This window comes from Alligator sinensis, unplaced genomic scaffold, assembly GCF_000455745.1.
Source record: "Alligator sinensis unplaced genomic scaffold, ASM45574v1 scaffold49_1, whole genome shotgun sequence".
Taxonomy (NCBI): Eukaryota; Metazoa; Chordata; order Crocodylia; family Alligatoridae; genus Alligator; species Alligator sinensis.
In genome coordinates, this window is record NW_005841970.1 from 1,270,090 (window position 1) to 1,284,764 (window position 14,675).

The 14,675-nt window shown below is 42.0% G+C and overlaps 1 protein-coding gene across 4 annotated transcripts in view; it reads left to right on the forward strand.

Annotated features, from left to right (window-relative positions):
- Window positions 1-14,675, forward strand: part of KLHL2 (kelch like family member 2) — a 113,184-nt gene that overhangs the window by 11,337 nt on the left and 87,172 nt on the right. For 3 of the 4 annotated variants that reach the window (XM_014518616.2, XM_025200551.1, XM_025200552.1), the window contains exons 3-4: window positions 1,427-1,533; window positions 7,341-7,462. In XM_014518616.2, coding sequence (XP_014374102.2) covers window positions 1,427-1,533; window positions 7,341-7,462 — 229 coding nt within the window. Of the gene's footprint in view, window positions 1-1,426; window positions 1,534-7,340; window positions 7,463-9,755; window positions 9,767-14,675 lie in introns of those variants that run through there. The other variant, XM_025200553.1, reaches the window with a different exon arrangement.

Genomic DNA, 14,675 nt, shown 5'->3' on the forward strand with positions numbered 1-14,675 from the left:
TTTACCTCCCCCCCCTTTTGATGTCCCCCCCCCCCCCCCCCCATTTCCCTTTATTTCCCAAAAAATCCATGGATGTCCCATCTTTTGACCCCTGGCTCCTGTGAGCTCTGTCCTCTGGCATCTCTAAACCAACGATAGTGGATGCAAGAGGGTTATGAAAAGGGTGTAGATCAGTCTAGATCAGTAGTGCTCAGCCTTTGTGAAGCTAGTTCCCGTGGGTGGGGTCCGGCACGGGGTCAGTGTGCTGACCTAGCTATAGAGCCAGTCTGTGTTCCAGCCCAGCATCTCTTGTGGATCTGATCATGAAGTGATTCCCGTGTGCCATCTGTTTGGTGCATGGGACCTCTGTAAGCCATGGGCAGCTAATGCTGCCACTGCTTTCCCACTGTCAAATTTCTGGACCTGGCAGGAGCCCTGTGGGCTGGAGATTGGCACAGGTAGATACTTTAGAGAGAAAGCATTAAATCAAGTATATCTAGAGCAGTGGTGCTCAATGTCAGAGATAGGATGCTAGGCTAGGTAGACCAGTGGTTTGACCCAGTATGTTGCTACTTGCATTCTTATGTTGGAGACAAAATATTGCTCTTGGAAGAGACCTGCCTGGAGGGTGATGACAGTAGGTGTAATACGAAACTAATGATTCCTACCAGAGAAATACTGGCAATAACCTGGTTGCAGCTTGAGTTACTCAGCTATAAAGAGTAATTGTAAATTGCAGTGAATTTGTATCTAATAGTTAATTTTTGCACTGTGGAGAACTGGATTAAGTGGTTTAAATAAACTTTGTTAAAGCTCTTTGTGAAAATAGTGGGGAGGAAACATCATGTTGTGCCAACACTAAGTTAAGAGTAATACAGACCATCTAGATAAGTTAGAAATTGGCCAAAATATAAAGTTTATCTTCAAAATATCTAAGTTAGTGCATCCAGATAAAAATATCTATAATCTGTATATGAAATGGTTGGAAAGCAGTGAAAACCAGGAAACCCCTCTCAGATCAGGCTTCCTCATTGTCTAGGAATATCTATAGCCTTACCTATTTGGTAGGGAAACTTTGTCCACCTTCACACAGATGTATCCAGTGACACCATTATATAGCCTCACTCTTTTAGTTATCTACTAAGCTGATAAAAATCTTTAGTTATTTTCTACTTCTAAAAGTCTTTTTTTAGCTAAGCAAGAAAGCACTGTTCATGAGTGTTGTTTTAGGAAGCTGCATGTACCCAAACACCATCTGTAAGCACACTGAGTAATAGCCATGTGGTTTCATAACACCTTTGAAAACATTGCTTAATCAACATTGTCTTCAAAGCATTTTGTTAGGATTGGGGTTAGGGTAGAGGGAGTATTAGAGTGATGTGATGTTACATGATTCTCTGTGGCTTGCTTATATATAATTGTTTTTCCTTTAATATCTCTTAAATAGTCAAAGCCTGCTGTGTGATGTGACAATAGTAGCGGAAGACATGGAAATTGCAGCTCATAGAGTTGTGCTAGCTGCCTGCAGTCCTTACTTCCATGCTATGTTTACAGGTACCAGATATTTTTTAATTCTTGTATTTGAAGATAACAAGGCTGCACTGAAATGTGAAATTATAAACATCTTTTTTTGCTAAACAAAGTCTCCAACATTTTAATGCTTTATTTATATTTTTTTTCAATGCGCTTGTCCTGATTTTAAGCTTCTAATGTCTCCTTAATCTTAACTACTGTGGTGAACATGGTATAAAACTGTACATATAACATCTCATTTATAAAAGGAGATTATAAAAGGAGATTATATAAACCTTTCCAACTCTAATTGTTTGGCATAAAGTAGATTAAAAAACATTTCTGTGTGAATTTGAAGTAGGTAGTTTCGCTTGACCATTTGTTCTAAATATTGTATTCTTCAGTCTTGGATACTGTAGGCTATTGGTAGACACACAGGCTTTCATTGGCTTTGGCAGCCTATAGCATGAGGGTGTATTTCAGTGTTCTTTGGCTAATTCTGAGTGGTATTTGCGCTGTTCACTGTTCCTATAATTTTATCTGTACAGACTGGCTTTTGCCTCTGCTTACTCCACACTGATCAGCTCGCTGCCATATTGCTATAGCAGAGACACCAGAGAGTTTGTAAGCTAAAGTAGGTTCATTGCCTTATGCCTCTCAATAGAATTGCCTATGTTAAGGTTTTTCATTCCTTAATGGTTATAAATGACTTCTGGAAGGTCTGTTGTTCCGCTGTGCCACAAACTCCCCATGTGGCTTTAGAGAGTTGTGTATTGTCCGTCTCTCTTTTAATTTTTTTAATTTCTTTAAAATGGACATATTGGTACTTCCTCCCTCCCAGAGGTATTGTGAAGATATCCAGCCACAAAGAGAAGGGTTACATAAGTACTTTGAAAATATTCTTTGGGGTGCTCTTCCTTTTATTTTGTTTGTATTGAAGAAGGTTGGACTAATTATATAGGATGTCTTGGTGCTTTGCTTTTTTTCTTCTACTGCTAACTTCTTGAATTGGGGCGTGTCTTTGTTGCCACCCTGGCAAGCAGCCACCTGGAAGCACTACTCACATCTCATTGTGGCTTAATTTTTGCTGTCACCCAGAAGCTTGGTGTAACTAGTTTAATGCAGCTTTGAACAGGCACTTAAATCCATTTTCAAGCTGTCTAGGGTATGCTTTTTGGCATATGCTCAGGATGATGCTTAACTGACTACACAGCCTGATTTCTTGGCTTAGACATTCACTGAGGGGGCCAAATGAGTGGTGTATGCACCAAATGAGTGGTGCATGTTTTCAGAGGTGCACTGAGGTCCATATCCGATCGGCACCGATAAAAGGAAAATTTGGCTTTTTTGGCTGCTGTAGCCATGCATGTGGCCATGAATGCAGCCCGGCAGTGTGGAGAGCAGTGTCTTGCCGGTAAGTCTGTGGGGAGGAATGGGTGTGGGGGTGCAGATAAAGGCCCCCATGGTGAGGGAGGGAGTGGGGGTTGTGTTGGGACAAGCATGGCCCAGCTGGGGTGGGACAGAGCCGCAGGTGGCTTGTCCAGGGGTTGAGTAAGGAGGGGGAGCAGTTCCCTGCTGCTGCATACATCCCCAGGAAGGCATGAAGGGCCAGTGCCCCCTGGATTTGTGTACAGGGCTAGGGTGGGCTGCTTGCTGTGAGCTCGGGGCTAGGGGCTGTGTCAGCCTCTTCCCAGTGAGGGGTGCTGGGCCAGGGCTGCACTCAGGGCAGGCAGCAGCGGTGCTGGGAAGGGGGGGCTATGGGATGGGCTACAGCCGCCCCAAAATTCCCTGTAGCCCCCTTTCCCCTCCGCAGCACCACCCGCAGCTCTGCCATGACTGGTCTGTGCCTACCCCTGCTCCAGCCCCATTCCCTCCCTCACTGTGGGTGCCTGGATTTGCACCCCACCCCCATGCGCTTTCCCCCCCCATAGACTTACTGGCCAGGCACTGCTCTTCAAGCTGTGGGGCTGCATATTGGGTATTAGATAGGTATCAACCAATCGACCAATATGGCTGGTTAATAATCGGTCACTGGAATTGGCCAAAAAAATCTCTATCGGTGTACCCCTATATGTTTTATCACAGCACCCTGGGGCTTGCCTTGGAGGCCGAATAGATGTGTCCTCAGGGATGAATTCTCATACCAAAAAAAAAAGGGAATCTGACAAAAGACACTTAGAACATGAATTCCTGGTAATCTACACATCATCCTCAAGGTCAGAATTTGTGTTTCGAGGTAATGTGCAATTGTGAGCCATCTGTAGAACAGTGTCACAATAGAAAAGATTTCCATTACTACTAATGGCCAAAAGAAAGGCTCAGAGAGCCCTGAGTTTTAGATTTTATAATTGTTAAACTGTTGTGTCCCTACCTAGGACTCTAGAAACCCTGACACAACCTTGGAAAACAAAGCTAAATCGCCTACAGAACTCTACTCTCCCTGTTCTCCCACACACTTATTTATCTCAAAAGTATGTTTTCCACAGCAGCCCACATAACAAGATGTTTTGTAGCATGTTCTGAAGATCTGCTTGGTCTGGTTTAGACCCAGGGTGAGGTGGGGAAGGAAAGACGCCTACACCAGAATAGAGCACTTTCACAGACAACATTTGGTGGTCAGCTCCTCTCAGCTGATGGAGGCTAGGTCATATACTTCTACCCATGCAATTGTGAAAGTACAGGAAACTCTAGACAGCTTGAAAATGGATTCAAGTGCCTGTTCAAAGCTGCATTAAACTAGTTACACCAAACTTCTGGGTGACAGCAAAAATTAAGCCACAATGAGATGCGAGTAGTGCTTCTAGGTGGCTGCTTGCCAGGGTGGCAACAAAGGCATGCCTCAATTCAAGAAGTTAGCAGTAGAAGAAAAAAAGCAAAGCACCAAGACATCCTATATAATTAGTCCAACCTTCTTCAATACAAACAAAATAAAAGGAAGAGCATTCTTTGGGGTGCCCTCTTTCCTGCCTATGCAGGGGGTCGGACTCGATGATCTGTTGAGGTCCCTTCCGACCCTAACATCTATGAATCTATGAAACAGATGTAGGCTCTCAGGAGTGAAGATCCAGCCCCTCTGGTGCATTATACATCAAAAAAAGCATTTTGAATTCAATATAGAAGCAAACAAATAGGAAGTGCAGATCAGTGGGCGCATCTACATGAGACGCTAAATGCATAGTAGACTAATTCTACTGCATGTTAGCGTTGCAGGCAAAAACTGTGATAATATGCCAATGTGCAGTAGAATTAGTTTACTGTGCATTAGCATCACAAAAAGGGGGTGTGCTGGTGCTACTGCACAGTAGCACCAATTATGGCACATTTAAGTAGTACCTGCTATTACAAGTTTTAAACTCCATGCGCCATAATTACAGTGCATTGTTGAACATGTAGACGTGCCCACTGAGTATGAATGACACGTGTTCCCCCGAGATGCACAGTGGTAGTGATGAGTTTCTGCATTCTGCACCTGCCTTTTGGATTGACCGAAAGGTTGAGAGCACTTCCAGAATATGCTAGTAGTAGCAAAGGCAGGAATTTCAGTAGAAAAAACTGAACTTGCAATCTGCTGAAGACTTGCAAATGCTAAAAGACACTTTTGGACATTTCTAATATATACAAATATTCAGCCACTCCAAGGATCCCCACAAACAGGGAAACAAATGATAGAAATGCAGGAACAATCAAATAGGGGCATATGAGCATGGACGTATCGTCTGGTTGCTTCCCTCTATCTCAGTCTAATGTCAATCCCATTTAGTTCTCAGCTGTGTCCCTATTTGCCTGGGATACTTGATTAGACTACTGGCAGTTGGGTCATGGGGCAGAGCTGAATGCCATCAGCAAACAAGAAAATCAGATGTGACATGAGAGTGCTGTGAGGACATATCACCTTCTAGAAGTTTTTAGATAGAAAAAGGTGGGGCAAAAGAGAAATAATGTCCACTATTGCTGCAGCATTTAGTAGAGGGCTGATACCAATAGTTGATTTTTAAGGAGGTATATTAGCTGATACCGATCCGATTTCTGATACCCAGCATGGAGAGCTGCCTCCAGCTGGTAAGTCTGTTGTGGTGGAAGGGCGGGGGGGCATGGAAGGGATGTGGGGGGCAGATCAAGGCCTCTGTGGTGAGGGAATGTGTGGGGAAGGGGCTGGGGCAAGTGCGGCACGGAGCCATGGCTTGTGCGAGAGGCACACGGAGTGGAGGATCAGCTCACGCCATTGCACGCCTCTGGTCCAGCAGCTCCTGCTGCTCATCCGGGAGGGCAGGGGAGTATATGCCCCTGGATCCGCACAGGGCAGGCTGGGGCCGGGGCTGTGCCAAGGTTTTCTAGGTGGGGCAGGGCTGTGCTGGGAAAGGGCTACAGCGAATTTGTGGCTGCAGCCTCGCCCTGCTGGGAAGAGCTTGGCATGGCCCCAGTTTGGCCTGCCCCACACAGATCTGGGGGCACATGCCCCCTGTGCCCTCCTAGACAAGTGGTGGGAGCAGCAGCAGGAGCTGGCAAGCGCCAGATGAGCCGCTAGACCAGCGGCACGCAGTGGTGGCATAGGGAAGCCCGTCCTTCCCCATGCCCTCTGAGCCGTGGTTCTGTCCTGTGCCTGCCCCGCCCTGGCTAGGCAGCACTTGCCCCAGCCTCATGCCTCCCATGCCCCTTCCCTCCCCACTCCTCTTCTACCACACCAGACTTACTAGCTGGAGGCAGCTCTCCATGTTGCTGGGCTGTGCTCCTTGCTGCCTGTGTTGCGCTGCGGCTGTGCACATGCTTGGGCCATTTATTGGCCAAATTATTGGCCTGATATGGCTGATTCCGATATAGTAAATTTTCTTTATATCGGTGCCCATTAGATATTGGACCTATGTATCGGTGCACCTCTAGCATTTAGGCAAGCTTGCATTACCTTGTAATTAACAGCATCTAGGCCTGCTGACAACTTAAGTATGGACACCTAATCTTTATCCATTGCTTGTAGGAGAAATTCTCCCATTTTAACCAGTGCAGTTTTGCCTGTTTCACTAGGTGTTATAAGCAGATTGGCCAGCTGCAAAGAGATCTGGGGTATTTGGTAGTTCAGCCACAATCTTCTCTAAGACACTACCTCGAAATGGGATTCTGGTGTTCCACTTGGCATTCTGCTGATGCCCAGGAAGCCATCATGTCTGCAGTGCAGTGATTTGTCATATGAACAAATTACTGCATCCTGAGAGAGAACAGTTTTCTTGTCATGGTTACTTTTTGTCCTGAAACCTTCTAAGAAGATCATGCTTCATGGTAAATGTTTTAATGATTCATATCTAAGCCTCCACAAAATGAGACCTAGCGAGTTGCCCGTCCTTTTCCATTTTAATCTCTATTTAAACTTCTACTGGTGGAGGATATAAAAAGCAAAATTGTCTACTCATGACTCCTTCATATAAACATTCTTTGATTGCTTGATTCTCTTGTGTGGGGCTGGATTTTTTTAGAACTGCTTCTACTGTCAGTACTTGGAAAAACTCCTTGGCACAAGGAGCGCGTAAGGTAAGAGTGTCTTAAGAGTTTACCTTAGTGAAATATTTTTGTGTGTGTCAAGAGACTGCCAGTTGTTAAAACCAACAGCCATATTTCACTAATGGCCCATGCTGAGGGAACAAGATTTCCTATCACTTAACGTTCAGTTTATGATAAGTATAGCTCCTCTTTTAAAGGGAGATAGAAACTGTATAATTAAATGAAATGAGCTGATTTTTTTCAACTGACCTGAATAAGTTTGTTTTTAGGTTTGAACACCTCTGTTGCAGGAAAGAACAGTTGTAATTTGTGAGGGATCTTCATCTAAAATAACCAGATTACAAAATTGTATTTTGTAGGGGAGATGACTGAGAGTCGAGCAAAGAGAGTTCGGATAAAGGAAGTTGATGGCTGGACTCTGAGAATGCTTATTGATTACATTTATACTGCTGAAATTCAAGTTACGGAAGAAAATGTACAGGTAGGAATAAGGACTTTCTAATACCTTCTTATGACTTTTTTTTGGCTCTTTTCACTTGCAAAATGAGGTGACTTTTTTTACCTTAAACTTGCATAGATAATAGGATTTACCATTATAACTTTTCTTTTATGAGAGGGATAAAAAATATTAGAGATTTTATGATGATTTTCCTTTATTTTTTCCCTCAAGTCCAAAATCAACCTTTGAAAAACATTTGTTAGATGCATTCACATGATCAATACTGAGTGTGTTGTAAAGGAAGAATGTGACATTTTTCATAGCTTGACAAATGCTAGATTGCTGGTACTTTGCTTCCCTCTTTCTATCAGCAAAATGAACAATCAGATATATTTTATGTTAAGATCATGTAAATTTTCTAGTGAAACTCGATGCATTCAGCTTTCTTCTTGCAGTGTACATGCTTTTTAAGTGCTGTGGAAAGTACCATCACTACAAAGAGAAAATCTTTATCAACAGCATATATACAACAGGGGCAATATCCTCTCCATTGCCAACCTGCTTAAGGTTTGATTTGTAAGGATTTCTCCACTTACATTTTCAGGTAGCTTAGCATCCTGTGTTCGTGACACAAGATGTGAAACACTTGTACTGTGGGACTCACCCAGAGCTCACAGAAATCAATGAAGAGACTCCATTGATTTGAATTAGTTTTGGTCAGGCCCTTCGTGTAGTAAATTGGAAGCCTGCCTTTTCCCAGTTCACTTCTAGTCTTATCCAGAAGAGCTAAACTAAAAATCTTTGACTGAGAGAGGTTGTATTGAGTTGTGCCCGATATGCAAAACCATAGCTTCTAATTTAGAATAGAATGTAATGTATTAAACACTTCCTTTCCTTCAGTTTACAGAGTAAATTAGCTACTCCCACTCAGTTCAAACTTCCCTTTTTTCTCTGTCAATTACCTTCACAGTCTGGGATTTTCAGCTTTGGAATGGACTCTTGCTATCTAGCCATGCATTTGTCAGCCAGCATTTAGCATGAAGTTTTTTCCCAAACCTCCCACACAACTGCAGTCAAACAGATTTTCTTACCTATGAATTGAATCAAAGATTGAGACTTTGGAGACTACAAATGTTGCATTGAAAGTCTTGCCAATGATGGGGGAGAAAAGACATACAAAAATATAAATAATTTTTTCTTATCCACTGTCACTAGATTCAGCCCTTTCCTGATGCTCTTGAACTTGTGTGCTTGCTCACTCATGCTCTCTTTCTCTTTCTTTTTCTCTCTTCATCCCTCATCACCTCCCCTCCCCCCCAAGATCCGGAATAGGTTTTTTGGAGTGTGATGCTCATTATTTAATAAGAGGTGTCGGTTGGTAAATTGCATTTAATTCTCCAGTTTCTGTTACCCTGTTGCTTTTACTTTCTTACTTTCCCAGCACTGGATAACTAGCAGTCCTAATACTTAACATGGGAGACAAAACTAGACCATTGTTATCAGTGCCACACATTTGCGCTACAGCCTGAAGTGAACAGGTTTTTATTGAGATAAAATTGATTTTTTTACTGGCTGCAGAGTAGTCCTCAGATGAGGTGCCTTGCTGATGTTTGAATCAGTGATCGGAAATGAAATTTTATTATGCCGTTTTAAAAATCAAAGGAAATACCCTGTTACCAATCCCTTTAGCATTTTGCATCCTGGAATGCCTATTTCTTACCTTACCAACTATTATCTAAAATGTATTATTTGCTTGTGGTGTTACTGTGTGAATGTTGTCAGGCCAATTAAAATCTCATAACGCTGTACTATACCATGTCAGTCTAGCAGTGGTGAAGACCTTGTGCAGCCTTAAAATTTTATTGGCTCTTCTAATAAGGCTCTTACTTGTTTGTACCAGCTCTTCATGCCCACACAGCAGAAGCTTGATTCTACAGTCTTGAAACTTTTCTGTGCATACCTTGATGACTCTCTAATCCTGCTAACTTTTCATACAAAACATCAGGACAGACAGCCAAAATAAAGTTTAAAAGAATGTTTCTGTTATAAGGGGGCTGGTGTAGAGACGTTTCAATGCGACTTTGCAAGCAGCCTTGTATGTACTGTCTGTATCTACTGTGCAGGAAGATATATTTTAGTCTTAGGTTGACTATATCGGTTACTTTAGTTATGAGCAGTAAAACTTATCTATACTGGTAGGAATTTAAGGAATGTTAAAGGCCGGTAATCCACAGGTTTAATTCTTCTGAGTCTGACGTGGCTTTCATTTTCACAGCTCCAGATTACCTGGCTGTTTTGAAGATGTATCTAGTGATGTTGGGGTTGTAATTTGTGTTATGTGACCTGGTGAGTGATCTTAAAAGTTTGTAGTAATTTGGAAATCAAAAAGACAGTTTAGCTTTACCGTGGGTTAGAGCTATTGAAATAAAATCTACATCTTGAATTTAATGTTGGTATTTATACTTATGTCACATCACTGATAATAAATGGCCATGTCCTCCTCTTTGCCACCTTTATGTTCTTGTAGCTAGAAATGGGCATTTGTAATTAGGTGGTATGCATTGTTATATACTGTCCAAACATGTAAGACAGGAGTTCCTGTCCCAGAGTTTGAAACTTAACAAAATTGCTGTTATAAATGGATTTGATGCATGGTCTGGTTAGTGGAGTCCTACCTTCCTTGTGAACTGAGACGCCTGAGTTCAAATGGTCATGCTATTTTTTTTTTTTTTTTATCTGGCCCAGTGTGCCTGAAGTGCAACTTAGGTGCTTGAATTTTGATAAAGTTCAACTGAGTGATCAACAAAAACCTGTTTAACCACTCAAATGTGAGAGAGGCTATAGTGCCTATGTTTTTTGCCAGTCAAATGAGCCACCTAATATGCTGTTATGTATACCTAGAGGTCTGCCATCATGGTTGATTTGAGTGTGTTGGGTGTCCTATAACCTTTTTCTGGGATTGGCTAATTAGGAGTTCTTAAAATCCAGATTACCTCAAGGGCCCAGTCTGGTTGGTATACTCAAAACATACCAAATACTGATAGTATTGAGCTATGAACTAGGTACAGTGGACATTGCCACTTTAAAAAAATGCAGCTGGAGGAGATAGTGCAAGGGATGGGCACTACCTTATGTAATAGCCCAGTGGTTGGGATGCTTTCCCAAGAAATGTAACATTTGGGTTTGGTGCTCTTTTTGGCCTGAGCAGATTCAAAACTACACCTTCCTCTTTTTCAGTTAGGCACCCTTACCAAGATAGAAACAAGGCTGGATGGGGCACTCTGTAGCCCTCCAATTGAAGTTATAGTTTCTAGGGTCGGAAGGGATCTGAACATATCATCAAGTCTAAACCCCTGCCCTGGGTAGGAACAAGTGCTGGGATCATAATACTCTAGCCAGATATCTATCCAACCTCTGCTTGAAGCCCCCCAAAGTAGGGGAGGGCACCACCTCCCTTGGGAGCCCATTCCAGAGCCAATGTGGTTGTTGTGAATGGAGTGCAAGGTTCATGATGACTTTGAGGACAGAGAAATTAAAAGGCAGTCTGATTCAGTATCCCTGTCATGAAAACACTGTCAACACTTTATCTTGTGACAGTTTAATGCAAAATGCCTAAGCACTCCCTTGTGCAGAGGATCAGAACTTGGATGTCCAACCTCAGAGGAGTGCCGTCATTGCTAGCTTATGCATCAGGCTGCTTGCGCTCTCTCATTCCTTTGTGCACCATGGTTTAGAGACCTTGGACAGATGTATATTTGAAGCTTTCTAAATTCCACTCCAATTTGGAGCACTTCAAAATGAGTGCTTCAGGCTGCAGACAGACATGAAATCCCTAGCTGTGCCCACTCAGCTGGAGTGCTTCAAATGTACCACAGTAGAATGCAGTGGCCTGTTGCCCAGTCAGGGGGTTTCAACAGGCAATCCCTCCGTCCTGGGACTCTTGTCTGTCTCCCATTTCTCACCCCCACCCGCTCCAACTGGGTGGTGAGTGGGACAGACAGCCAATGCGTGCTCTCCTGTACCCTCAGCCTCTGCGCTCCCTGTTTTGGAGGTGGAGAGAGGCATGCAAGATCGCCCAAAGTGGTTATGCAACCCCCCTGCCTCAAAGTGGAACTGGGTGATTGAAGGAAGAGATGTGTGCAGAGATTTGTGCTTTCCAGCTTTAGGGATGCCAAGCATGCATGAGAGCACTTTGGCTGTCTGCCTCTCTTCACCTTTTCTATTTTAAAGGTGCTGATTGTATTTAGTTAGTTTGCAGTAAATGTGGTTATGCAGTGTACATGTGAAAGCTATGCATGAATATTTAATGGTATAAGAGCTTGCTTGAAGTTTTAATCATTTTGGGTATGTGAACTGGCTGAGTTCTTAGCTCATCTGTGAACAGGCAAATGTGTTTAAGTTTCCTTTAAACATGACTTAATGAAAAAAATGGAAAACTATGGTTTTCTGTTAAGTTACATAACCTGGCTGTATTGCCCCCTAAAGCAGACTTTTTATATGGGATTGCATACACAGTGGAGTTATGTGGAGGTCTTCAGAAAGTCTGTTAACAATGTGAATTGAATTTTGATCAGTATTCAGTGTTATCTTGTCAGTATGCCTTGTTTGCTTTCATTTAGGCAGAGTAAGGAGCTAAGAGAACAGCTCTTTTTCTTACAGTGCTCTGAAATTAAAGAAAGGAAAAGTATAACTACCAGTACCATATTTACCTAAATACAAGGCAGCCTTGAGTTTACGATCATCCCCATCCCCAGTAATTAGATTCTGTACATGGAAAATATATACATACTGAACCTGGGAGCACAGTCATTGCTGTGTGCTGTCATGGCCCTGCTGCTCCTGGGGTCTGCCACTCCTGAGACTAGCCAGGACTGGCACGGGCAGGGGCTGCTGGGAAATGTAGTCCACCATGTTGCTCACCCCTGGGTATAGGCTTACAGTGGTTCCTTTAAAAAAAAAAAAAAATAGTTGACTGTTGGTCAAAGTTTATTTTCTTCATGTAAGTGTACACTTCATTGGTCTTTCTATGTTTTGGCCTCTGGCCAATTTTAGGTTACAAGACAAAAAGTAGAAGAGAGCTCTGGGTGTATATTCTGGTTTTTGTGTTTCCCTCAGTCCATGTTTTAATATCAATGGTAGATCTTTATTTAAAGTTTAAAATATTAGCTGACAAATTCAAGAATGAATCAGAAATGAGACTTAAATATTAGGAAAGCATAGTATGTGAGCAAAGATGCATTATACAAACCTGCACAGTGCTTGGAACAATGGATTTACATCTCTTACCCATCTCTAATGGGGGTCATTATACATTATGTATAACCTTATTTTAGCACTTCTATCATCAGCTTTTTCCCACACGTTTAATTTTCTGAACGTTCCTCTTTTCTAAAGCAATGAAGTTAAATGTCAGACTTAATACAGTGTAACAGTTAATCATTTTAAGACAAGAACACAAAAGTTAACATTCTCAAGTAAAATTTAACTTTCTCACGTATCCATGTTTGCAAGTACCGTTTATGTATTAAATATATGCAGTGTGGGAGAGTCGGTTACTATAAGAAGCCTCTGAGTGAGTAATTCGCCCACACTGTAGCATATGTATTCGGGTATGTATTTAGTCAGGCCTGCAACTAGGGCCTCTTACTGAGCCATATGCATTGGGGTGAGAGCTCAAGGAGACGTTCCTAAGTACAGCTCTAGATTGATCTATTAAGTATTTTAAAAATCAATTTGTCACTTGTATGAAGCTGTTGTAAGGCATCCTTAACCAGTCTTGTACCGCAGATGCCAAACATGCAGAATCTGAAACTTGTATATTTGCATACCAGTGATATTTTACTCCCCTAACAGCTGGCTGCAGATTAGCTATGTACATGCAGAGCTGCTGCTTTGGTTTTAAATCATTTCTTCTAATATAAGCCAACAAGTGTATTGACTGGTTTTTAAAAGGGCTCTACTGCAATGTTGATATCAGAGATGAATGAGAAAAGGAACCTAAAACAGTCTGACACTTTTACACCCAGAGCTTTGCTAGCAAGGCCTCTGCAATGAAATCTGGTGGTCTCTTACCAAGACACATTTGTTGGGGTGAGAGTTTTTTTTCTCATTGTTAAACTTAAATCTAAAAGTAACTCCTAAATAAAAAAAATCAAAATATTCATTCTGATCAGTTTGAAATGCCTGTTAGAACAACTTACAGAAATACTTCATTTCAGTTTTTCAAAACATAACAGTTCTTACAGAACTGTCTCTTAAAAACTTTTTTAAAGGGGAAAACTTTTCACCAGTTCTAGTCATTATAGACTTAAGTCTTAGTTGTAACTACCTGCACTTCTTCTGTAAAACAAACTCCAGGTATCTAATGCTATTGAACAAGGGGACTGAATCCAGATCTCCTGGACAACCTTAATTCTAGACCTTAACTTTTAAATAGTTAATGCTTCTTTAATAAAGACTTTTTAATGTATAATGAAAAGATTACAGCTTAGCTATATTGGCTCCAAAGCTTTGACAGAAGTAGAAGTAGTAAAGCATGTGTCACTAGCATCAGCAGTTCTGACTTAAAATACACATTGAGAATGGATCTGCTGAGTAAAAAAGGTGCCATTTCTGCATAATTAGTTTTCAGAATGGGACATGATAAAATTTGTGATGGAAGAGAACATGGATAAATTGCAGAATGTTTTCTGTGTTACTAAAGCTCATAATGTTATTGATAGACTTGTGAGAGTGAGAAATGATCAGTTGTTTTGTAGCTTCAGCAGATTTGAAAAGGAATACCAACAGATTTCCAGTAGACTTCCAGTGTGGATATTCAGTGTAAATGAGGGAGGGAAGCAGGGCTTAAATTGTTTTAAAAAAAAAAAAAAATCCTCTGTGATAAATGTGTGTAGAATCCAACTCTTCTGAGGAGACCAGTAATCTGGAAGGTAATGAAGGCATGATAACTATAGTTTATATTATTGGGCAACACAGTACAAGATGCAAATCAGTTCCTTTATACTGGAAATATGATTTAATATTTTTATGGACCTTGCCCTAGTGCAGAGTTGGGTAATTATTTGGGCTGGAGGGCCACTTAAGGAGTGTTGATGAACTGTCATGGGCTTGGGAAGAGGGTGCTGACCTATCTTAGTGTGGTGGGGGGAGAAGGGGGAGAGGTGGGGGTGGTGACTTGGCCTGGCGCAGGTGGGGTGGGGAGGGATGGGAGAGGGAGATGAGGCCCATTGGTCTTGCACCCACTGCCAGGAAT